At 45.4% G+C, this 26,835-nt stretch overlaps 1 protein-coding gene across 1 annotated transcript in view; it reads right to left on the bottom strand.

Moving 5' to 3' along the window:
- Positions 1–15,907: 15,907 nt before the first annotated feature.
- Positions 15,908–26,835, bottom strand: part of LOC149446789 (butyrophilin subfamily 1 member A1-like) — a 48,301-nt gene continuing 37,373 nt past the window's right edge. Inside the window, exons 6-8 of the mRNA XM_089652711.1 lie at positions 23,589–23,609; positions 20,675–20,701; positions 15,908–17,424 (exon numbers count right to left, since the gene is read on the bottom strand). Of these exons, the coding sequence (XP_089508837.1) occupies positions 16,907–17,424; positions 20,675–20,701; positions 23,589–23,609 (566 nt within the window). The 3' untranslated portion in view covers positions 15,908–16,906. The remainder of the gene's footprint in view (positions 17,425–20,674; positions 20,702–23,588; positions 23,610–26,835) is intronic.

The following is a 26,835-nucleotide window of genomic DNA, read 5'->3' on the forward strand; positions in this document are numbered from 1 at the left end:
ATCCGGTCTCCCCGGACCCTGCATTCACTATATCTGGTCTCCCCGGACCCTTCATTCTCTATATCTGGTCTCCCCTGACCCTGCAGTCACTATATCTGGTCTCCCGGACCCTGCATTCACTATATCCGGTCTCCCCGGACCCTGCATTCACTATATCCGGTCTCCCCGGACCATGCATTCACTATATCTGGTCTCCCCAGACCCTGCATTCACTATATCTGGTCTCCCCGGACCCTGCATTCACTATATCTGGTCTCCCCGGACCCTGCATTCACTATATCTGGTCTCCCCGGACCCTGCATTCACTATATCTGGTCTCCCCGGACCCTGCGTTCACTATATCCGCTCTCCCTGGACCCTGCATTCACTATATCCGCTCTCCCTGGACACTGCATTCACTATATTTGGTCTCCCCGGACCCTTCATTCACTATATCTGGTCTCTTCTGACCCTGCATTCACTATATCCGCTCTCCCTGGACTCTGCATTCACTATATTTGGTCTCCCCGGACCCTTCATTCACTATATCTGGTCTCCCCGGACCCTGCATTCACTATATCCGCTCTCCCCGGACCCTTCATTCACTATATCCGCTCTCCCTGGACTCTGCATTCACTATATCCGCTCTCCCCGGACCCTGCATTCACTATATCCGCTCTCCCCGGACCCTGCATTCACTATATCCGCTCTCCCCGGACCCTGCATTCACTATATCCGCTCTCCCCGGACCCTGCATTCACTATATCCGCTCTCCCCGGATCCTGTATTCACTATATCTGGTCTCCCCGGACCCTGCATTCACTATATTTACTCTCCCCGGACCCTGCATTCACTATATCCGCTCTCCCCGGACCCCGCATTCACTATATCTGGTCTCTCACAGTACACAGAACATGGAAATGCAAATATTTTAGTAAATATAAACGGCTAAATACCTTTTTTCATCAGCGGTATATAGCAGTCTGATGACTTCTATCAGTGTCCAGCGGGGGCACTGATTAAAGCTTGTAGGAGGAGTTTTCTTTCTGCTCTAGGAGGATGCAAAACCCCTGATTCTGTCTGGACAGCACTGATTGGCCCTGTGCTGATCACATGCACTCTCCCAAGGAAAAAAAAAAACAACTCTCTAGCAATACACACCAAACTGAGCATGTGCAGCTTGCCCCAAGTTTCTGTACTATCAGCAGATGGAGTGGAGACAGTAAAGGAAGGGGGGGATCAGAGAAGACAAGATCAAACAGCCTTATTACACAATGCAGAGGATTAACCCCTTAGGTCCCACAGTGAGTATAACAAGCATGGTTTCCTGCATATACAGACTGATTGTATTGTTGGGGGTTTAGTAACATTTCAGATATTCACTGAACACATAACAGCGTATACTTATTTGTATATTTTGCTAACCTACAGAATTCAATTTTTGAACCTCCAGTTGTTGTTATAAACACTCACTAATAAAGCCGCGCTCACACCGGAGACGCACCCCGCTCTGGGAATATTTGCGTCGCTCCGCTCGTTGCCCGCCATTGACCTCCAGAACCTATTTACATTTTTGTGATTTTGAGTTATTTATTAACTGGAAGGAATCTGGCAGCTCCCCGGAGCTCACTCCTTCAGACAATGCATAGAGGAACGCGGGGAGCAAAGTGTACAACCCCCAACAGCCAATCACAGCCCAGTTTAAGCAGTCCAAATGGTGGATTCTCATTGGCTGCTGTGATAATTGGGCATTGCATGTGGCATGTAGTAGGCTAGAGCAGATAAATCGATTTCATTTCTTTCTGCCTCTATGTGCCTATGTGCATGGGCATCCCCAGGGGAGGACTGACAACTCATGGGGCCCCCAGGCAATAGGGAATTATGGGGCCCCTGTGTCCTTGCCCACACTCAAAGCACACCCAATAAAAGCCTATAAAAGGTACCAGGGGCATTTCATGGGGCCCCCTACTGACCCCGGGCCCTCAGGCATTTCCCAAGTGCTTGAATGGTCAGTCCGCCTCTGGGCGTCCCTAGGGTTGGTGTCACCCGGTGTGATAACACTTGGTGACACCCCCTCTGATGATCCCCGCAGGGTGAATCTGATCTGCGGATTGAGTAGAATGGATCAGACGCCAATCCATTATGTTCAATCCGCTGATCCGATCCATCCTGCAGGGATCATCGGCATGCTTTACAAGTTACTTTTTTGTGGAGCGGGTCCAGTGACACCCCATATAGGTTTCATGCCGACGATCCCCGCAGGATGGATCGGATCTGCGGATTGAGCATAATGGATCGGAGTCCAATCCATTATCCTCCCCAATCCACAGATCCGATCCATCCTGCGGAGATTGTTGGCTTGCTTTACAACTTACCTTTTCTTGGAGCGGGTCACCCTGTATAGGTTACATGCCGACGATCCCCGCAGGATGGATGGGATCTGCGGGTTGGGGAGCATAATGGATCGGATTCCGATCCATTATGCTCAGTCCGCAGATCCGATCCATCCTGCGGGGATCGTCGGCTTGCTGTACAACTTACCTTTTCGTGGAGTGGGTCCGGTGTCACCCCATATAAGTTGCATGCCAACAATCCCCGCAGGATGGATCGGATCTGCAGACTGGCGAGCATAATGGATCGGACTCCGATCCATTATGCTCAGTCCGCAAATCCCATCCATCCTGCGGGGATTGTCGGCTTGCTTTACAACTTACCTTTTTGTGGAGCAGGTCTGGTGTCACCCCGTGCGGTAGGTGTCACCCGGTGCGGCGCGCACCCCCTGCACCTGCCTAGGGACACCACTGCCTATGTGTCCATGCAGACACAGGCATTTAGAGGAGTTTAGAGGCAAAAAAAAAATACACTGCCAGCTTGGCCAGGAGCAGCAGCATTTTAGCAGAAAACATTATTGATGCATGTAAACGCATCTAAATGCACATTAACGCTTGAATGTCAATTCATTCATGTCTGGAATAAATTATTATTATGGGCAATGAAATGAATGAATGTCCAAGTGCTTGACATGCATTTACATGCGTCTCGGTGCGTTTTAGTGAATCTCTGATGCGTTTTACCGCGTTTCGGTACAATTCAGTACTGAAAAAATGCAGCATGTTCTACTTTTTTTCTGGAACCGGAACGCATTAGACCTGACCCCACTGGTGTGAACTATGCCATTGGAAACCATATCACCTATTATCCATGCGGTTTTGATGCAAAAATAAACGCACTGGACTGCATGTGGTGTGAACCGACCCTCACTGTAAACTCTCAGGACTTGAAGGTGTATCTTTGGCTCTTCACCCCAAGTTCAAAGTATAACTAAGGCTCCGTTCACATTGGCGCGTCTCCAAAGTCGTGCGATTTCCAGTGCGACTTTGATGCGACTTGCAGTGCGACTTTGATTTGAATTCATTCGGATCAGACTTCACTTCACTTTACATTCACTGGACTAAAGTTGTACCAAAGTAGCACAGGAACTACTTTCAAGTCACTGCAACTTCAAGTCGTGCAGATTTGCATGATACTCATTGGGAAATGGGGTGCGACTTGTCATGCGACCAGGGGCGGACTGACAACTCATGGGGCCCCCGGGATATAGGAGTTCATGGGGCCCCTGCATCCTTGCCCAAACTCAAAAAAGCCTATGAAAAAGGTACCAGGGGCATCTCATGGGGCCCCCTACTGACCCCCGGCCCTCGGGCAGTGCCCGAGTTTCCAAATGGTCAGTCCGCCCCTGCATGCGACTTTGGACCCCACAGTCACATGGCAAGTCGCACAAGTGTGACTGGACTCTAAAAGCAACTTTTTTTCATTTTGGATGACACAGAGAGGGATTAGACCCCCTGTCAGGTTTGTTTTGCTATCCGTGGCCCCGTTAGGGAGATTCCACCTCTATATTTGTCCTGTTTATCACTATCACAATGGTTAGCACGTCCACCTGGCAGTAACAGGGTCGTTGGTTTGAATCCCAACCATGGCACCACCTGCCTGGAGTTTGCATGTTCTCCCTGTGCCTGCGTGGGTTTTCTCCAGGTTACTTCAGTTTCCTCCCACACTCCAAAGACATGCTGGTAGGTATTTGGCTCTAAATTGGCCCTAGTATGTGTTTGAATGTGAGTTAGGGACCTTAGATTGTACGCCCCTTGAGGATTAGGGACTGATGTGAACACGGGCAGACTAACAACTCATGGGGCCCCTGGGCAATAGGGGATCATGGGGCCCCTGTGTCCTTGCCCAAACTCAAAGCACACCCAAAAGAAGCCTATAAAAGGTAACGGGCATTTCATGGGGCCCTTTACTGACCCCAGGCCCTTGGGCAGCGCCCGGGTGCCCAAATGGTCAGTCTGCCCCTGGATGTGAATGTACAATATACAGGTGAAACTCGAAAAATTAGAATATCGTGTAAAAGTTGATTTATTTCAGTGCAGCAACTTAAAAGGTGAAACTAATATATGAGACTCATTACATACAAAGCAAGATAGTTCCAGCCGTGATTTGTCATCATTGTGATGATTATGGATTACAGTTCATGAAAACCCCAAATCCACAATCTCAGAAAATGAGAATATTACATGCAATCAATAAAACAAGGATTGTACATAGAACAATATTGGACCTCTGAAAAGTAGAAGCATGCATATGTACTCAGTACTTGGTTTGGGCCCCTTTTGCAGCAATTACTGCCTCAATGCGGCGTGGCATGGAAGCTATCAGCCTGTGGCACTGCTGAGGTGTTATGGAAGACCAGGATGCTTCAATAGCGGCCTTCAGCTCTTCTGCATTGTTCGGTCTCATGTCTCTCATCTTTCTCTTGGCAATGCCCCATAGATTCTCTATGGGGTTCAGGTCAGGCGAGTTTGCTGGCCAATCAAGCACAGTAATCCCACGGTCATTGAACCAGGTTTTGGTGCTTTTGGCAGTGTGGGAGGTGCCAAGTCCTGCTGGAAAATGAAGTCAGCATCCCCATAAAGCTCGTCTGTGGAAGGAAGCATGAAGTGCTCCAAAATCTCCTGGTAGATGGTTGCGTTGGGCCCTAGACTTAATGAAGCACAGTGGACCAACACCAGCAGATGACATGGCTCCCCAAATCAACACAGATTGTGGAAACTTCACACTGGACTTCAAGCATCTTGCAGTGTGTGCCTCTCCATTCTTCCTCCATACTCGGGGTCCTTGTGCCTCTCCATTCTTCCTCCATACTCGGGGTCCTTGGGCCTCTCCATTCTTCCTCCATACTCGGGGTCCTTGTGCCTCTCCATTCTTCCTCCATACTCGGGGTCCTTGGGCCTCTCCATTCTTCCTCCATACTCGGGGTCCTTGTGCCTCTCCATTCTTCCTCCATACTCGGGGTCCTTGGGCCTCTCCATTCTTCCTCCATACTCGGGGTACTTGGGCCTCTCCATTCTTCCTCCTACTCGGGGTCCTTTGGCCTCTCCATTCTTCCTCCATACTTGGGGTCCTTGGGCCTCTCCATTCTTCCTCCATACTCGGCGTCCTTGTGCCTCTCCATTCTTCCTCCATACTCGGGGTCCTTGGGCCTCTCCATTCTTCCTCCATACTCGGGGTCCTTGGGCCTCTCCATTCTTCCTCCATACTCGGGGTCCTTGGGCCTCTCCATTCTTCCTCCATACTCGGGGTCCTTGGTTTCCAAATGAGATGCAAAAGTTGCTCTCATCAGAAAAGAGGACTTTGGACCACAGAGCAACAGACCAGGTCTGTTTTTCTTTAGCCCAGGTAAGACGCTTCTGACGTTGTTTGTTGTTCAGGAGCAGCTTGACAAGAAGAATACGACATTTGAATCCCATGTCCAGGATCCGTCTGTGTGTGGTGGCTCTTGATGCACTGACTCCAGCCTCAGTCCACTCCTTGTGAAAGTCCCAAACACTTTTGAATGGCCTTTTCCTGACAATCCTCTCCAGGCTGCGGTCATCCCTGCTGCTTGTGCACCTTTTTCTTCCACACTTTTCCCTTCCACATAACTTTCTATTAATGTGCTTTGATCCAGCACTTTGGGAACATCCAACTTCTTTTGTAATTCCCTTTTGAGGCTTTCCCTCCTTATGGAGGGTGTCAGTGATGGTGTCAGGTCAGCAGTCTTTCCCATGATTGTGATTCCTACTGAACCAGACTGAGAGACCATTTAAAGGCTCAGGAACCCTTTGCAGGTGTTATGGCTGAATGATCTGATTAGAGTGGGACACTTTGAGCCGAGAATATTGCACCTTTTCACAATATTCTCATTTTCTGAGATTGTGGATTTGGGGTTTTCATGAGCTGTAAGCCATAATCATCACAATGATGACAAATCACGGCTTGAACTATCTTACTTTGCATGTAATGAGTCTATCTCATATATTAGTGTCACCTTTTAAGTTGCATTACTGAAATAAATGAACTTTTGCACCATATTCTATTTTTTTGAGTTTCACCTGTATATGTAAATTGACAGAGTTGTACAAGTACCTATAATAAATAAATCCTCAAAAGGGAAAAAAAATCCCAAATTTTGGGTTGCCACCAGAACAGGAAAAGAAGGGAAAACTTCCAGTGGGGATTCCTTCACTTTGGAGGGATTTCTTCTCCCCAATGAAACGCAGATGGCAAAAAAAGCTGGCAGAGGTTATAACCCTCCCTTACTGTATACAAAAATGAATCTCACCCCGTGATTGGTTGGCATATGGAGCCCCTCAGTTTTTATTCTCCTCTGACTGTCCTATGAGGCTGCATGACCCCTGACCTGTGTCTGGACAGTGCTGATTGCCCTGTGCTGATCACATGCACTCTACCAAGGAAAAAAAAACTCTAGCAATACACACCAAACTGAGCATGTGGCAGCTTGCCCCCAAGGCTCTGTTCTATTAGCAGATGGATTGGGGAAACTGCTCTAGGAGGATGCAGGACACCTGGCCCTCTGTCTGGACAGTGCTGATTGGCCCTGTGCTGATCACATGCACTCTCCCAAGAAAAGAAAAAAACAACTCTTTAGCAATACACATCAAACTGAGCATGTGCAGCTTGCCCCAAGGCTCTGTTCTATCAGCAGATGGATTGGAGACAGTAGAAGAAGGGGAGGATCAGAGAAGACAGGATCAAACAGCATTTTTACACAATGCAGAGGATTACCCCCTTAGGTCCCACAGTGAGTATAACAAGCATGCTTTGCTGCATATACAGACTGATTGTACTGTTGTGGGTTTACTAACACTTTCAGTATTTCTTTGCTGGGTGGATCACCTCTGTATGAGATCATTTGTAATCTGCTGATAATGTTTCCTGATCTGCAGTGCAGACATTGATCCCTTTTCCTGAAGAAGTGGGTGCAGGTCAGAGGAGCGCGTGATTTCCCACCACACGTCTACTATGGAAATGTGTATTAATGAATGATCTGTATAGGAATGTATTGGGAGATCGGGGATGAATGAAGGATTCCTGAGATGTTTGTACAATGAGCAGCAGAGAATATTTTATCTCCAGGTTTTAAATTGTTGAATAAAAACTACATAAAGTTCCTTAAAAGTCCTGTAGGATGGGGAGTCCTATAAAGTGATTGCTGAGGGTGTGGTACCTTGATTACATCTAGAATTCTAATAGTGTACAACTTTAGTTTTCTGTTGAATGGTGGGAACCCCTCATAATGGGCACAGCGGGTGTGCAGACCCGGGAACTCAGCACAGGGATGGTGGGATGGTGGGATGGTGGGAACCCCTCATAATGGGCACAGCGGGTGTGCAGACCTGGGAAATCAGCACAGGGATGGTGGGAACCCCTCAGAATGGGCACAGCGGGTGTGCAGACCCGGGAACTCAGCCCAGGGAAGGTGGGAACCCCTCATAATGACCACAGCAGGTGTAGATACCAGGGAACTCAGCACAGGGATGCTGGGAACCCTCATAATGGCCACACCAGGTGTACAGACCCAGGAACTCAGCACAGGGATGGTGGGAACCCCTTATAATGGCCACAGCAAGTGTACATACCAGGGAACTCAGTATAGGGATGGCGGGAACCCCTCATAATGGCCACAGCAGGTGTACAGACCTGGGAACTTAGCACAGGGATGGTGGGAACCCCTCATAATGTGCACAGCAGGTGTACAGACCCGGGAACTCAGCACAGGGATGGTGGGAATCCCTCATAATGGGCAGACCAATGCACCAACATGGTTCCTGATTGTGTGACCATTGCAACAGCCAATCGCAGTGATCAATGAATTGGGAGGTGTGTCCTATTCTCACCCCCCATCCCACGCCCCCGCGTAAAGACCCAGTAAAAAGTCTGCCAAGACTGGGCAGGAAGGGGTGCTGCAACGCACATGGCAGCAGACTGAGGGTTGGGTTGGGTGACCCCGCTGGCTCGGTCCCTGGAGTTGGGTGACCCCGCTGGCTCGGTCCCTGGAGTTGGGTGACCCCTCTGGCTCGGTCCCTGGAGTTGGGTGACCCCGCTGGCTCGGTCCCTGGAGTTGGGTGACCCCGCTGGCTTGGTCCATGGCAGGGGTGGACTGACCATTTGGAAACTCGGGCCCGGGGTCAGTAGGGGGCCCCATGAGATGCCCCTGGTACCTTTTTCATAGGCTTTTTTGAGTTTGGGCAAGGACACAGGGGCCCCATGATCCCCTATTGCCCGGGGGCCCCATGAGTTGTCAGTCCGCCCGTGGTCCCTGAACTCAGAATGCCGGAAGTGGAAGAGTCTCTTAAACAAAATCCAACTGAAAGAATAAAGTCGGTGAAGCTGCAGGACTGACCCCTCTGCGACCCGAATCGCCGGATCGTTTTGTTCGCCTTAGTGAGCGCATCTCAGTGAAAACTGACCATAAAATTGCCTCTTTGATGTTTCGAAGGCTTTTTTTTTAAAAGAACTTTATCAGCAAAAAGGTCAAACACAAAGGACGGAGCGCATTAAAGTTTAACAGAGACGAAAACGTCGATCTATAAAAAGCTGCCGGTCCCACATGTGTATAATAACAATTCTCGGCTTGTTGCGGTGGGACCCCCGCTGGCTCGCTGAATAATTTAGCGCAGATTCTGCTCGTAACTTATTTTTATTCAATTGTATAGTTTACGCTGTGTGAGCAATGCGCTCCTACGCCCCTCACTCCTGAAGGGAGAGCCCCCGCTGCAAAACAAGCAGCCTCGTCGCCGCATAGTTTAAAGGGAAACTAAAGTGTATTTTCAGCGAGTGCACACCTACTGGGGCATTCATCCGTCGTGCTGTCCTGCTGCTCCATATTTAATAGCAATCATAAATGCTCCATGAAGCAGGGGCATAGATAACGGAGGGGGATGGGGGGTCCAAACCACCCCTCCAGAGTGGGTTGGGGGAGAAGACAGTTAGTGTCATAGCCAAACCAACCCCTACCCCCCCAGAGTGGGATGGGAGATAAGACAGTGTCATAGCCACCCCCCCTTCCCCAGAGTGGAATGGGAGATAAGACAGTTAGTGCCAACACCCCCCCCCCAGAGTGTTATGGGAGATAAGACAGTTAGTGCCAACACCCCCCCCCCCAGAGTGTTATGGGAGATAAGACAGTTAGTGTCATAGCCAACCCCCCCCAGAGTGGGATGGGAGATAAGACAGTTAGTGTCATAGCCAACCCCCCCCCCCCCCAGAGTGGGATGGGAGATAAGACAGTAAGACAGTTAGCTTCATAGCTACCCCCCCCCCCCAGAGTGGGATGGGAGATAAGACAGTAGGACAGTTAGCTTCATAGCTACCCCCCCCCCCCAGAGTGGGATGGGAGATAAGACAGTTAGCTTCATAGCTACCCACAGACCCCCCAACCCTCCAACGTGGTATGGGAGACAAGACAGTTAGTGTCATAGCCAAACCCCCCCCCCCCCCCAGGGTGGGATGGAAGATAAAACAGCGTCATAGCCAAACCACCCCGCCCGCCCCCCCAGTGGGATGGGAGACAAGATAGTGTCATAGCCAACCCCCCGACCCCCCCCCCCCCCAGAGTGTGACTGGAGATAAGTCAGTTAGCGGTATAGCCAAATCACACCCCCCCCCCAGAGTAGGACTGGACCACCCCTGCCAGAATGGAATGGGAGATAAGACAGTTAGTGTCATAGTCAAAGCACCTCCCCCCAGAGTGGGATGGGAGATAAGACAGTTAGTGTCATAGTCGAAGCACCTCCCCCCAGAGTGGGATGGGAGATAAGACAGTTAGTGTCATAGTCGAAGCACCTCCCCCCAGAGTGGGATGGGAGATAAGACAGTTAGTGTCATAGTCAAAGCACCTCCCCCCAGAGTGGGATGGGAGATAAGACAGTTAGTGTCATAGTCAAAGCACCTCCCCCCAGAGTGGGATGGGAGATAAGACAGTTAGTGTCATAGCCAAATCACACAGAGTAGGACGTGAGATAAGGCAGTTAGCTTCATAGCCTCTTGCTTTCCTTCTGGCCAGACCTGAACCATAGACATGGACTGAGAAAGAAGAATGGTCATTGTTTAGTGCTCCAATTAGGACCCAGATCCTGCCTATGTAATGAGCATATAGACTGAAGCAAGGGTTTTATAGAGGAGCCTGAGCACTGTGAAACTCGTAGCCACGCCCTTTGGTTGTAGGTCCTTCTCTGGTGTGATATCATTTCCGCTTCCGTGTTCCATGCTGGTTTTGGTGCTTCCTAGTCTGGATTATGTGTGGCTTTTCACATTGCAAGATGCCTCTACACTGCAAGTATAAGAACCCCCTCCCATCCTTGGGAACATTCTATATGATGGGTGCACTGTCATGGTTGCCATGTAAGTTGAAAATTCATAAAGTACACTCCTGCTGCACTTAGGTGGTGCCCCCTCGTGTTTTGTGCATACACATACAAGTTGTACAAGGGTTCTAAAAGAGTACCATAGTGATATTATATACTTTAAAGCTCAACAATGGGCTCCCATATGTTCAGAGATAGAATATTCACCCAGCAGGTGCTTACAATGAAAAGGCAGCTCAGGCTGCAATACTCATTCGGGGCTGGCCCCTGCGGTAATCCTTTTTCACCCCAAGATGTCCTCAGACATCCTGGTTCCTTAATGCCCAGTTTTATTCAACCCACAAGACTGAGGAAATACAGTGAGTGCAGGGTGTCATGGACCTGCATCTTAGAGAGGTGTCACCACCACATCCTGCGCTCTAAAATTGAAGTATTACTAAACCCAAAACAGTAAAATTAATCTGTAGATGCAGCAAAGCATGCTTGTTATACTCAATGTGGGACCTAAGGGGTTAATCCTCTGCATTGTGTAAAAAGGCTGTTTGATCCTGTCTTCTCTGTTCCTCCCCTTTTTCAAGTGACCACCTTTTATCTCCAGACTGAACCGTAGGCATGCACACATGCTCAGTTTGGTGTGTATTGCTAGAGAGGTTTTTTTTTTCTTGGGAAAATGCATGTGATCAGCACAGGGCCAATCAGCACAGTCCAGACAGAGGTCAGGGGTTTTGCATCCTCCTAGAACAGAATGAAAACTCCTCCTACAAGCTTTGACCAGTGCTTTCAAAAAGTGATATGAAAAAATGCTGTGTTACATAAACAAACCATTAAACTAAGTGAAAAAATATATAAATCAATAATTATTAGAAGAAAAATAGTAGTGAAAAAATATTAATATTAAAATAAAAATATAGATGTATGAATATATAATTATATATATATATATATATGAGCAGCAAAGAATTGTCTGAGGATTGCAAAAATTGTGGAAAAGCATGAACAACTTTAAGGTTTCAAGTCCATCTCTAGAGCTCTCAATGTTCCTGTGTCCACTGTGCACAAAATTGTCCATAAATTTACAGCCCATGGCACTGTAGCTAATCTCCCTGGATGTGGATGGAAGAGAAAAATTGATCGAAAGATTGCAACAAAGGATTGTTCGAATGGTGGCTAAAGAACCTCGATCAACCTCCAGACAACTCCAAGCCGGCCTTGAGGCACAGGGTACAACTGTGTCGGCTCGCACTATATGTCCCATCTGAATGAAAAGGGACGCTATGGTAGGAGACCCAGGAGGACCCCACTGCTGCCACAGAAATATGGTAGTAGACCCAGGAGGACCCCACTGCTGACACGGAAACATATTGGAAGCCAGATTGGAGTTTGCATATCCCCTTGATAAAGTCACGAGACTAGTGACGAAACGCATCGGGGAGGAGTGTGCGGATGACGTCACAACATTGCCATTCATCGAGATAGCGGCCTGTAGTACTCTACAAACGGCTCTTGAAACGGCATTACAGCAGGCAATAGCATTCATTGAGTGGGCCCGTGCTTTGCTTTGCATTTTAGGACAGATGGGGTCTGTTTTGAGCTTGTACAGGACTCTGCTGCTGAGATGATACTGCCATCTAGTGTTTAATCAGTACATCACGGGATCTCATCATGCCTGGTGCAAAATACACCTCCGGAACGTGAGTGTATTTCTTATGTTTTAATTGATGAATAAACGTTTATAAGGATAAAGCACTACTGTATGTGTTCTTTTTAATGAGGAATACGGCTGATACAAAGACGCTCATCAGGACGGAGCTTACTTTGGAGTCTTCATTCAGCGAGCTGATCTTCTGAGTCCATCTGGGACCAAAAGTGCAGTTAGACCGTAACATTGTATAATGTGAGGTCACACCGCGTGAGGGGAGCAGATATATGGTGGAGGAAGTCTTTACATTGATGACAGATTCACATATTTTCATTATCCAAAGGAAGGGTCACTGAATGAACACTTCATTAATTGAACTTGGTTTTTTCATACTTAAAATATTTTTATATATTTTTATTTTTTGTGGTTACTATATATATATATATATATATATATATATATATATATATATATATATATATCTGCAAATGTTTGTAGAGGCTACATGTACAGTTGCAAGAAAAAGTATGTGAACCCCTTGGGATTACGTGGAGTTTTGCATGAATTGGGCATTAAATGTGCTCTGAACGTCATCTAAGTCACAACAATAGAAGAACACAGTCTGCTGAACATAATACTACACAAACATTAGATGTTGCCATGGTTTAATTGCACATAACATGTAAACATTCACAGTGCAGGGAGGAAAAAGTATGTGAGGCCCTAGCTTAATGACTTCTCCCAGAGCTAATTGGAGCCAGGAGTGAGCCAACCTTGACTCCAATCAGTGTGATGATATTGGATGTGTTGCTGACAGCTGTCCTGCCCTTAAAAAACACACACCTGTTTTGGGTTTACTGGTTTCAAGAAGCACTGTCTGATGTGAACCATGCCTCGCAGAAAAGAGCTCTCAGAAGACCTACGATCAAGAATTGTTGACTTGCAAGAAGCTGGAAAGGGTTACAAAAGTATCTCCAAAAGCCTTGATGTTCATGTGTCCACGGTAAGACAGACTGTCTACAAATGGAGAAAGTTTAGCACTGTTGCTACTCTCCCTAGGCGGGGTCGTCCTGTAAAAATGACTGCAAGAGCACAGCGCAGAATGCTGCATGAGGTAAAGAAGAATACCAGAGTGTCAGCTAAAGACCTACAGAAATCTCTGGCACATGCTAACATTTTTGTTGACACATCTACAATAAGGAAAACATTAAACAAGAAAGGAGTACATGGGAGGACACCACGGAGGAAGCCATTGCTGTCCAAAAAGAATATTGCAGCACATTTGAAGTTTGCAAAAGAGCACCTGGATGTTCCACAGCACTACTGGCAAAATATACTGTGGACAGATGAAACCAAGATTGAGTTGTTTGGGAAGAACACACAACACTATGTGTGGAGAAAAAAAGGCACAGCACACCAACATCAAAACCTCATCCCCACTGTGAAACATGGCGGAGGGAGCATCATGGTTTGGGGCTGCTTTGCTGCCTCAGGGCCTGGACGGATTGTTGTCATTGATGGGAAAATGAATTCCAGAGTTTATCAAGACATTTTGCAGGAAAACGTACAACCATCTGTCCGCCAACTGAAGCTCCGCAGAGGATGGGTGATGCAACAGGACAATGACCCAAAGCATACAAGTCATTCAACAAAACAATGGCTGCAACAGCACAGAATACGCCTTCTGGAGTGGCCCAGTCAGAGTCCTGACCTCAACCTGATTGAAATGCTGTGGCATGAGGTTATTGCTGCCAAAGAAGGGTCAACCAGTTATTAAGTCCAAAGGTTCACATACTTTTTCCTCCCTGCACTGTGAATGTTTACATGTTATGTGCAATTAAACCATGGCAACATCTAATGTTTGTGTAGTATTATGTTCATCAGACTGTGTTCTTCTATTTTTGTGACTTAGATGACGTTCAGAGCACATTTTATGCCCAATTCATGCAAAACTCCACGTAATCCCAAGGGGTTCACATACTTTTTCTTGCAACTGTATGTATATATATATATATATATATATATATATATATATATATAAAAACATATAAATATATTATATATATATATATATATATATATATATATATATATATTCATAAATCTATATTTCTATTTTAATATTAATATTTTTTCCACTTCTATTTTTCTTCTAATAATTATTTATTTATATATTTTTTCATCTTGTTTAATGGTTTGTTTATGTAGCACAGCATTTTTCATATCACTTTGATTGTATATTTGTCCCACTGAGACATGGGTTGTGTGCACTACTAGCGGCTACAGCAATATTATTTTATTTTTGTTTTTTTCACCATAGTTAGCGCATGAGTTATTCAATATATATTTTAGATTTAACCAGTGCTCTGCTGGACACTGATAGAAGTCACAAAACTGCTATATACTGCTGATGACAAAAGATATTTAGCAGTTTATATTTACTAAAATAATTGCATTTCCATGTTGTGTGTACTGTAGGAGATCGGATATAGTGAATGCAGGGTCCGGGGAGAGCGGATATAGTGAATGCGGGGTCCGGGGAGAGCGGATATAGTGAATGCAGGGTCCGGGGAGAGCGGATATAGTGAATGCAGGGTCCGGGGAGACCGGATATAGTGAATGCAGGGTCCGGGGAGACCGGATATAGTGAATGCAGGGTCCGGGGAGACCGGATATAGTGAATGCAGGGTCCGGGGAGACCGGATATAGTGAATGCAGGGACCGGGGAGAGCGGATATATTGAATACAGGGTCCGGGGAGACCAGACATTGTGAATGCAGGGACCGGGGAGACTGGATATAGTGAATGCAGGGTCCAGGAAGACCAGACATAGTGAATGCAGGGTCCGGGGAGACCAGATATAGTGAATGCAGGGCCTGGGGAGACCAGATATAGTGAATGCAGGACAGTGGCATCCCTAGGCAGGTGCGGGGGTTGCAGACTGCACCAGGTGACACCTATCGCACGGGGTGACACTGGACCTGCTCCACCAAAAGGTAAGTTTTAAAGTAAGCTGATGATTCCTGCAGGATGGATTGGATCTGCGGATTGAGCATAATGGATCGGAGTCCGATCCATTATGCTCAATCCGCAGATCCAATCCATCCTGCGGGGATCGTCGTAGGGTTGATACCAAGTGTTATCGCACCAGGTGACACCAACCCTAGGGATGTCCCTGATGCAGGGTCCTGGGTTTAGTAACACAGATAGGTGCAATTACTTCATTACATCAGCACCAATCTCTGCATCATCCAGAACTACCCTATGCCATTGAAGAGGTGGAGAGGACCATCATGTCACGTGACCATCTTGAAGACTTCTGGAAAAAGTAAGTATAAAGCAAACTAAAGCATAATGTAATATAATATAATTTACAATATTTTAAAGTCTGCAGCTATCATTAAGTTTGACACCTGGTGATCTCAAAAAATACATAAAGATCTCAGTTCAGGCACTTCCTGTTTTAGGGTGACAACACTCTGACCTTGTCTCCCAATTGTCCAACGGTGTTGTCACCTTTTCACATGGGGTTCGAATGGAGACTACAAGTGGCCAATATAATAAATAATCATAAAAAATAATATAAAAATAATAAATGTAATTTAATATTATAATCAAACCAAAAACACTGAAATGTGAAATATAGCGCCAAGTTCGCACATCGCTGAGCAAAGTCGCAGAATCGTTTTCAGTGTCTGATGAGGAATTTCCCCCATGAATCATTATCACTCAATTCTGCAAGTGGTTCTGATTTACTATCGCTGTTCTCTAGCCGGTCTAAAACCGCTTTTGACCTAAAGGGACGCATTTTGGACGCCATGGACGTTTCTCAGTTTCCAGGCAGAAAGAACAGTAAAAATGCAGGCAGGGCGCCGGACAAAGCACTCGGGACACAATGTATGTGAAATGGTTTGATACAGGAATGGAATACTGTGTGATTTTAGTGTATTGAGTGAATGTCCATGGCGCCCCCATTTGGAAACTCGGGCACTGCCAGAGGGCCCGGGGTCAGTAGGGGGCCCCATGAGATGCCCCTGCTACCTTTTTCATAGGCTTTTTTGAGTTTGGGCAAGGACACAGGGGCCCCATGATCCCCTATTGCCCGGGGGCCCCATGAGTTGTCAGTCTGCCCCTGGTTGGAGGAGATGGCTGGGGATGCTGCAGGGGGGACATCACGGGAGCGCAGGACAAGGTAAGTGCTGGAGGGAATCCCAGAGCAATGCTGCAGTGTATTCCCGAGTGTAGCTCGGGGTTACCGCTTTTGGTACTGAAAGTTAACCCCGAGCTACACTCAGGAATACCGCCGGGGTGGGGGTTTAACTGAACAAACTGAAGTTGGAAGCTGATTGGCCACCATGCACATCTGCACCAGATTTTGCACTCCTGCATTTTAGTAAAACAACCTCCATGTGCCTAATGTCATATCCTGGAGGTCTACCTAACCATCTTCGAGTCACATCCACCAACTGACATTGCCCATTCAGTTTCCATAGGTCTACGGCCACCTTGACTCGGTCATCACCCACTAAAGACTAAATTCGATTTGGGTGGACTCGCCCTCTGGAGCGTTGGTTTCACAGCCCTATGGATTTAAAGAGAAAGCAATGCCTGGTCCGACATAGTAAAATGGATAGACAGGCTCGGAGAACCTCTCAGTGAAAGTGTGGAGGAGCCTGTAAGTGTCCACATCATAAAAAGACACCTTCCCTTGGTCATAGTCCAGGTAAGTCCCGACTCTCTGTATCCGCCCAGGTTCAAACACAATGGGCACTGGTGGGGTGTACAGAGCATAGTAACCTTCTCTTGTTCCTCGAATGGCATATATCAAAGCTTCAGGACATTCTCTTTGACCTCCGGTCCTCCTCACTGACTTGCTGGCTATCCCAAGAGACCAGAACTCTCCATTCCTCTCCAAAATCTCTGTCTCCCAATAGTGGGTGCCTGACTGGAAGGCGGCCTGACAGAGGACACAAGGCTCGGTGTCAAATCTCTCTTCGTTTTGGGGGACATCTTGGACCACATCCGTGGTTGAGATGGTGCGACTGTCCGGAGAGACCAGAAGGCCACAAAAAGCAGTAGAAGGATCAAACAAAATGGATTCTGGAAGAAATGTTTCAATTAAAAATCAATTGATTATTACTATCATTACAGGACAGTTAGGATTATTCAGTATATTTGACAGAATACGTTACAATCTGATTGGTCTGTTCCATTCAAAAATGGGAAATAAACAAACAAAGTGACGTTCTTTTTGTTCAAGTCGGTTAACAAAGTGGCAACTAGTCACTCTGTAAGCCCAAATTCCTGATATTTCACTGTTTTGAAATGCGTGCTGTCAGGACTTTTGTTCTCAGAGAATAGGTGCAGGAACTCCGCCCCTTCTGAGTCCCCCTTGTCTCCGCCCTCTACCATCCTTTGAGCACTGTCACTTGGTTCCACCCCCTACTCACCTCCCAGTCCCGCCCCTTTTAGAGAATACAGAGCCAAGTATCATTTTGTGGTGCCAAATAATTTGTATGAATGAGTTTATGATAACAATAAAAGCAGTACAATAGAGCCCCTACAGCCAGCAACAATAGATCCCCCACACAACAGCAGACTCGTCCAGCAACAATGGATCCTACCATAGCAACAATAGAGCCCATTCAAGCAACAAGAGATCTCCTGCAGCAACAAATAGACCCCACCCCAGCAACAATAGATCCCCACATAACAATAGACCCCCCACACACACACACAGCAACAATGGATCCTACCAAGCAACAACAGACCCCACTCAAGCAACAATAGATCGCCACATAACAATAGACCCCCCCCCCCACACACACACAGACCCCAACAATCGTTCATACCACAGCAACAACAAACCCCACTCAAGCAACAAGAGATCCCCTGCAGCAACAAATCGACCCCACCCCCAACAACAATAGATCCCCACATAACAATAGACTCCCCACACACGCACAGCAACAATGGATCCTACCACAGCAACAACAGATCCCACTCAAGCAACAAGAGATCCCCACACAACAATAGACCTCCCCCACACACACAGCAACAATGGATCCTACCACATCAACAACAAACCTCACTCAAGCAACAAGAGATCCCCTTCAGCAATAAATAGAGCCCACACTAGCAACAATAGATCCCCCCACAACAATAGACCCCCCCACAGACACACACATAAACAATGGATCCTACTACAGCAACAACAGACCCCACTCAAGCAACAAGAGATCCCCTGCAGCAACAAACAGACCCCACATTAGCAACAATAGATCCCCACACAACAATAGACTCCCACACACAGCAACAATGGACTACCCACAGCAAAATACCATCTCCAGCAACAAAGAATCCACCCCAGCAACATTAGACCCCCCAGCAGCAACAACAAATCTCCCAGCAACCAGCATCAATAAACCCTCCAGCAGTCGGCAACCTCTCCCTCAAAGGCCAAAATTAAAATTAAGTTAGATCAAGCCCCCCAAAAATGGTAAAGTCCCAACAGACACAACCAGCACCTTTACTGGGTTGGGTCACTTCCTGTGGGCCAAGAAAGTCATGGACATAATCCCAGAGAGTGTGTCATCACATTGGCCTGGAGTCACTTAGGAGAGCAGTACTGATGTCATAACGAGTAGTTTTCTACATAGCTGTAGATAGGTGCTAGGTTAGGTACATTTAGTTCTGGGCTCACTGTAGTCAGTTGGGCTGCACGTGATTAATTTGTTCTGTGTTTCACTGGCTGAAGGGTTGACTGCTTCCTCCTGTCTGTCTGGAAGAGTTCTAGAGGATACTGGACTGGGAGAGTCATATCTGCAGCTGAATATTTATGCATCCCTGGCCAATCCCTGGGGAGTGTTGCCCAGATGGTGGCTGGGAGGGAGCATAAATATCCAGTGTCTTAGAACAGAAGGATTCTTGTCCAGGAGGAGGAAATCCCAGCCTGGAGGGCTACTGTCCTTCCGGGCAGGCCTGCCATGTGTCTGCTGCTTATGCAGCCCAAGCTATGCTACCTAGGGGGCCTATTCTGCTGAAATTCACTGGAGCTGACTGAGGGACCTTTTCTGGGGTTCAGGACTGTTGGATTGGAGGCATCCAATTATCTAAGAACATTAGTGAGTACAGACTGGTGTGAGAGATCCCTGAGACAGTCTGCTGCTACTATCCCTCTTATGCTACAGCCAGCTTTGCTCAAAGGGACATTGTTCATGGTGTCCTGGTAAACCTTAGTCCAAAAATGGCTGTAGGCAAGGGCTTTGCTCAGATTCCTGGAGGAAGATTAGTGTCCTTGAGTTCTTAAAGTTACTGGAGTATCCCACAATTACCCTATATGTTCAAGTTCCACAATAAAGCATCAGAAAAGCATACCCCTAAACTGATTAGTGAGCCAAGAGAGTGACTGGTACCTGGCTGTGGGTGAATCTACTGAGAAGGAGCCTAGGGGCCTAAACAGCGCGGCTCCTACAGGAGTGAATGCTACATAGCATTGAGAACAGCCAACCACCAGAGTAGAAGAAAAAGGACCATCCCATGACTGGCCACGTAACAGCAGTATTCAAGGTATGTCAAGAGAAATGTTGCCGAGGTGTGGGGAGGCAGGGGGTGTCGAAGGCTGGTGCAGTTGGGCTTTGATGGCGGTCCAACCAGTAGCATATATTCATCTTCCCTTCCCCCCCACCCAACTCCTGCTGGCTGGGAGCAAAGGAAGACTTCCAATTATGAGGGAGTATGTGATATAGGGGCAAAGAGAGTCCTGTGTAAACTGTAAGTCCTGACATCGGGCATGCAACCAGACTTTCATCAACCCAGCAACCTATCACCAGGTCTTTAGATCAGTCTTTCTCAAGCTTTTCAACATAGAGAAACCCTTGGAAGAAATTTCTGTTCTCAGGGAATCCCTACTAGGTCTACAACTCATGAAAAATGATTGTGATGGTCACTGGGAAAAATACTTCTTACACTTGGACATTGGGAAGAATTCCCACCTTACTGATAGCTAAAAAGGTCAATGGTGTCAGTGGAAACTCTGAGAGGCAGAAGTTGCTCATTGCTCAAGGAACCTCTAGCAACTTTTGGAGGAACCTTCAGATTTCATGGAACCCTGGTTGAGAAACCCTGCTTTAGATCATGTCATGGTGTTGAATCCAACTGATGATGGTAGGCCACATTCAATCATTTGAGCACTTTTGGAACTGGTTGATTACATTTTCCTAAAATATACCATTTTTGTGGCTAGTGCAAGACTAAAGTGAAAACCATGGGGTGACCAACTTGGCTAAAATGTTCAAATGAAATGATCACATGACACTACAACAGGCAGTGGATGCACATATCTACTCACCTTTTATAATGGAAATCTTCCTCCATTCTAAAAACAAGAAAAAAATGGGGATGATATTTTTGTTGTTAGTTTTGTTGGTCGTTACAGCACAAATGTTGGTCTGTCACTCAATGAAATTAAATCTGCAAATATTACACATTTTCTTTGTTAAGAGAAAAAGAAAATAAAGTTGTAGTAATATTGAACATGGACCCCCATGCTGTCACTCTCTGATGATACTTTCTCTATATCAGGGGAGTAAGATGAAGTCTGGAAGGGTGAAAATCTCACTGCAGCTTTTTTCCAAATTCTAATTTAGCCATGCACCCGTGTTTTCTCAATTGTACTTTACAACTCTTTAGATGTGGTGGCTGCATTCATTTTTTTTTTAAGGCTGAGAAATTTTTTTCTCAAGTACTATATATGTTGATCCTGCCCGAAACGTGGTGTCCTTGTCACTTCCTGAGCTTAACTGGAAGCACAAACAATGTTATCTTCCTTCTATAAACTAACAACCCCCTTCTCCCCTCCTCCCTCTTTCACATGGGTGTTCCGTATGTCCGTTTTTCATTTATCTGTTTACGGATGAAAAACGGACACCCATGTATTTCTATGGACTAGCGGATGATCATCTGTTTACATCCGTTATTTTGAACAGAAGAAAATCCTATTTTTCTTAAGTTTAAAAAAAACACGTAAGGGACAAAAAAACTGATGAAAAATGGATTTCAACGGATGTAAACTGATGAAAAACTGATGAAAAAAATGGATGTAAACTGATGAAAAACAGATGTAAACTAAAGAAAAAACAAACGTAAACGAATGAAACACGGATGTAAACTGATGAAAAAACAGACATAAACTAATGAAAATGAATGTAAACTGATGAAAAAACGGATGTAAACTTATGAAAAAACAGATGTAAACCGATGAAAAGACGGATGTAAACTGATGAATTAATGATATAAAACTGATGAAAAAACGGATATAAACTGATGAAAAACGAATGTAAACTGATGAAAAAACAGATGTAAACTGAAGAACAAACTTATGTAAACTAATGGAAAACAGAGGTAAATTGATGAAAAACAGATGTAAACTGATGAAAAACAACGTAAACTAATGAAAAACGGATGTAAACTGATGAAAAACAGATGTAAACTGATAAATTATGTAAACTGATGCAAAAACGTATGTAAACTGATGAAAAAATGTATGTAAACTGATGAAAAAAATGAATGTAAACTAATGAAAAACGGATGTAAACTGATAAATTAATTATGTAAACTGATGAAGAAACATATGTAAAGTGATGAAAAAAACAGATGTAAATTAATGAAAAACGGATGTAAACTAATGAAAATCAGATGTAAATGGATGTTAACGGATGTAATCACATGTGAACAGATGAAAAACGAATGTAAACCGATGAAAAAACATGTAAACTGAAGAAAAAACCGATGTAAACTAATAAAAAATGGATGTAAACTAATGAAAATCAGATGTAAATGGATGTCAACAGATGTACACACATGTAAACAGATGAAAAACGAATGTAAACTGATGAAAAAACATGTAAACTGAAGAAAAACGGATGTAAACTAATAAAAAACGGATGTAAACTAATGAAAATCAGATGTAAATGGATGTCAATGGATGTAAACACATGTAAACAGATGAAAAACGAATGTAAACTGATGAAAAAACATGTAAACTGAAGAAAAAATGGATGTAAACTAATAAAAAACGGATGTAAACTAATGAAAATCAGATGTAAATGGATGTCAACGGATGTAAACACATGTAAACAGATGAAAAACGAATGTAAACTGATGAAAAAACATGTAAACTGAAGAAAAAATGGATGTAAACTAATAAAAAATGGATGTAAACTAATGAAAAACAGATGTAAACTGATGAAAAACGGGTGTAAACTAATGCGAAAACAGATGTAAACTGATGAAAAAACGGATGTAAACTGATGAAAAATGGAAGTAAACTGATCCGTTTTTGTTTGGAAAAAACTGAACTGATAAAAAAAAGGTAACGCCCGTGTGAAAGGGGCCAAATAGAGATGAGCAAAGGCAGACATGTTTGCAGTCCAAAGAACCAGCAAACACAAATGCTCCTGCGCTTGGGGATGGACTCGATGCAGGCTACAACCACATTAAGAATGTCCTGGAACATGCACACCTTGCTGCCCTCAAATGGACCGGGGGAATCCAAATATACTGAATGGGGAAAGAACAAAAAGAGGGCGCACAGGCCTAGTGCATTACCATAAAAAATGTTTAATAAAAAATAAAGTAGGTTTTGTACTCACAAACGACAATATAGTCAAGGCACATCATAAAAGAACAGCTGGATCAACACCGCGCTGAGTAACAGTCCGCAATAGGGAGTTTAGACATCCAAAAGGCTGACGCGTTTCGAGGACTTGCCTCTTCCTCAGAGCCAACTGACCAAATGTCTGCTCCCTCTTTTATATAGTAGTGAGCATATAAAAGAGGGAGCAGACATTTGGTCAGTTGGCTCTGAGGAAGAGGCAAGTCCTCGAAACGCGTCAGCCTTTTGGATGTCTAAACTCCCTATTGCGGACTGTTACTCAGCGCGGTGTTGATCCAGCTGTTCTTTTATGATGTGCCTTGACTATATTGTCGTTTGTGAGTACAAAACCTACTTTATTTTTTATTAAACATTTTTTATGGTAATGCACTAGGCCTGTGCGCCCTCTTTTTGTTCTTTCCCCATTCATGTTTGCAGTCCAGCCTGGGTGACAACCATGGTTCCCTCAATAGATTGTAATTTGCAGGATTACCAGGTGAAAATAAAGGAAATAAAAGAACAAAAACTAATGCAGCCACCACATCTCAGGACTGGTAAGCTATAGTAAGATACATTTTTGGTTACACTTTAAGGACATCACGACACTTACCGACTTCCCGTTCTAAGGACTCTGTAAATAAAAGACGAAACATATCAGTTATTCCAGCGACACACTTTCCTTGTGACCAGGTTTCCCTGACATTGCTCGATGTTTCACACATTGTCAGATTATTAGCCTGAAATCATTTTAAAGACTTTTTCCAAAACCAATATTTCTCTTTTGTGAGAGATTTCTATACAGACAGAACATCTGTGTGATGCATATATATTAGAGACTCTGGGGGTGAGAGGATGTCAGGGATGCCGAATGCAGCCATCCACAGCAGGGATGACCAGATATGATTGAGGCTAGGTTCGCATCTATGCATGTTGGGGTTGATGCGGTGTTCCGGTGTGTTTTGTGTTTGCGAGCATGCATCTTTTTACGTTTTTGATTTGTTTTGCGTTTCTTTCTGCTAAAAGGAAAGTATGACAATTCTGTTCATGTAGTGCGACTTTGATGCGACTATGATGGGACTTTACACTCTCTGGCACTCAAGTAGCAGCAAAGTCGCGTCAATGTCGCACTACATGAACAAAACTGTCATACTTTCTTATTAGCCAACAAATATAAACGCAAAATGCATCATTTGCATTTTTGGTGCGGGTCCTTTGAAGTATATTGTGACGGGAGTGGGTGGGGGGCCCATGGAACACAGCCCCCTTTGGAGAGGTAGGGAAACCCCTTTCTCAGCTCCCCATATCCCTATTATGTGTAAGTCTCCCTGTGCCTGTTAGGGGTACAGGGTGGAATGTCCTGATATTGTGTAGACATGTATAGGTGGGGTGTGGGGGTTGCTCATTGTTTAATGCCATGTTGTTCTATTGTGTGTCTTGCTTGGGAGCAAACTATTATGGGATGTATGTTTGTGTATTGGCTTGGTGGGGGGTGACTGCTGTGTGTCTCTTGTTGCTAAATGTATTGCCCCGCCCTGTGTATATATCTTGTATCGGTGTTAAAATAAAGCAGTCTATATCCTGTTTTAATACAAGTCTGGTGCTGTCTCGTCTTGTATGGTCAGCGGTGGTGTCCGTGGATCTGTGTTCGGACAGGGAAGCAGGAGTCTAACAGAAATAACCTAGTGCAGTCGGGGTCCGATTCCGTTACATCTATTATATGCAAAACGCAATCTGCTGCAGGAAAAAGTCTTTGACCCTTCCCAAAAAAAATGCACCAGCTCAAAACTCACAAATGTGAACTAGATCCATAGGAAATCATGTTAAATGGGCTGTAGTGCATTTCTGCAAAACACACTAAAAAAATACATAGGTGTGAACCAGGCCTGAAGCAAGTCTATTAACAGTGAAACAAAACCTATCCAAACACCAACGTACAGATATAAGTGAACCATAAGCCGAGTGACAAAATACCTAATTAACGACCTAACTATAATAATATATATAAAATGAGGAACACAGATCAACAGGGTAAAACTGGAGGTGTAAGGAAAAGTCAGGAAGGGGCGGACCAAGACTGGGATCAGAAACAAGGGGGAGCAGGCTCAGGCAGGAACCAGGCTCAGGATCAATTAGCAAGCAGGGCAAAACATTAAAGCACAAGGTATTCGTAGAGGTAGGGGCTAAACACCTCCCAGCAGCCAGCATCGGGTGGAGACTGATTGCTGGGATGTGCTGGGAGACACCCGCTGGTGGACACTGGGACTACAACCTTCTGTTTTGCAAACCATAGTGCCACCAGCAGGTGATACAGGCCCCGATGTGAAGGGGGCTTCTGATGTGCAAAGGGGGGTTCTGATATGCAAGGGGAGGCTCTAATGTACAAAGGAGGGCTCTGATGTGAGGCAGGACTTTGATATGGTGAGAGGCTCTGATGTGTAGGGGGGGTCTAATGTGAAAGTGTGAAAGGGGTTCTTGGATGCGATGGAGGCTACTGATGTGTAAGATGGGCTCTGTAGTGATGGCAGAGTTTGTGAAGTGTGTGTGTGTGTGGGGGGGGGGGGGGGGGTGAGGAGGAGCCTCTGATGAACAAGAGGATTATATGTGATATACCAACACAAAGTTTGCACATAATTGTGACATGACAGGAAAATGATAAATGGTTTTCAAAACGTTTTTACAAATAAATATGTGAAAAGTGTGGAGTGCATTTGTATTCAGCCCCCTTTACTCTGATACCCCTAACTAAAGTCTAGTGGAACCAATTGCCTTCAGAAATCACCTAATTAGTAAACAGAGTCCACCTGTGTGTCATGTGATCTCAGTATAAATACAGCTGTTCTATGAAGCTCTCAAAGGTTTGTTAGAGAACATTAGTGAACAAACAGCATCATGAAGGCCAAGGAACACACCAGACAGGTCAGGGATAAAGTTGTGGAGAAGTTTAAAGCAGAGTTAGGTTATAAAAAAAAATCCTAATTTTTTTAACATCTCACAGAGCACTGTTCAATCCATCATCTGAAAATGGAAAGAGTACGGCACAACTGCAAACCTACCAAGACATGGCCGTCCACCTAAACTGACAGGCCGGGCAAGGAGAGCATTAATCAGAGAAGCAGCCAAGGGGCCCATGAGAACTGTGGAGGAGATGCAGAGATCCACAGCGCAGGTGGGAGAATCTGTCCACAGGACAACTATTAGTCGCGCATTCCACAAATCTGGCCTTTATGGAAGAGTGACGAGAAGAAAGCCATTGTTGGAAGAAAGCCATAAGAAGTCCTGTTTGCAGTTTGCGAGAAGCCATGTGGGGGACACAGCAAACATGTGGAGGAAGGGGCTCTGGTCAGATGAGACCAAAATGGAACTTTTTGGCCTAAAAGCAAAACGCTATGTGTGGGGGGAAACTAACACCGCACATCACCCTGAACACACCATCCCCACCGTGAAACATGGTGGTGGCAGCATCATGTGGTGGGGATGCTTTTCTTCAGCAGGGACAGGGAAGATGGATGGAGCCAAATACAGGGCAATCTTAGAAGAAAACCTGTTAGAGTCTGCAAAAGACATGAGACCGGGGCCGAGGTTCACCTTCCAGCAGGACAACAACCCGAAACATCCAGCCAGAGCTACAATGGAATGGTTTAGATCAAATCATATTTATGTGTTAGAATGGCCCAGTCACAGTCCAGACCTAAGTCCAATGGAGAATCTGTGGCAAGACTTGAGAATTGCTGTTCCCAGACGCTCTCCATCCAATCTGACAGAGCTTGAGCGATTCTGCAAAGAAGAATGGGCAGAAATGTCCCTCTCTAGATGTGCAAAGCTGGGAGAGACATCCCCAAAAAGACTTGCAGCTGGAA

The sequence above is a fragment of the Staurois parvus genome, unplaced genomic scaffold (genome assembly GCF_062004578.1).
Source record: "Staurois parvus isolate SC_StPar_1 unplaced genomic scaffold, SC_StPar_1.0 ptg000690l, whole genome shotgun sequence".
Taxonomy (NCBI): Eukaryota; Metazoa; Chordata; class Amphibia; order Anura; family Ranidae; genus Staurois; species Staurois parvus.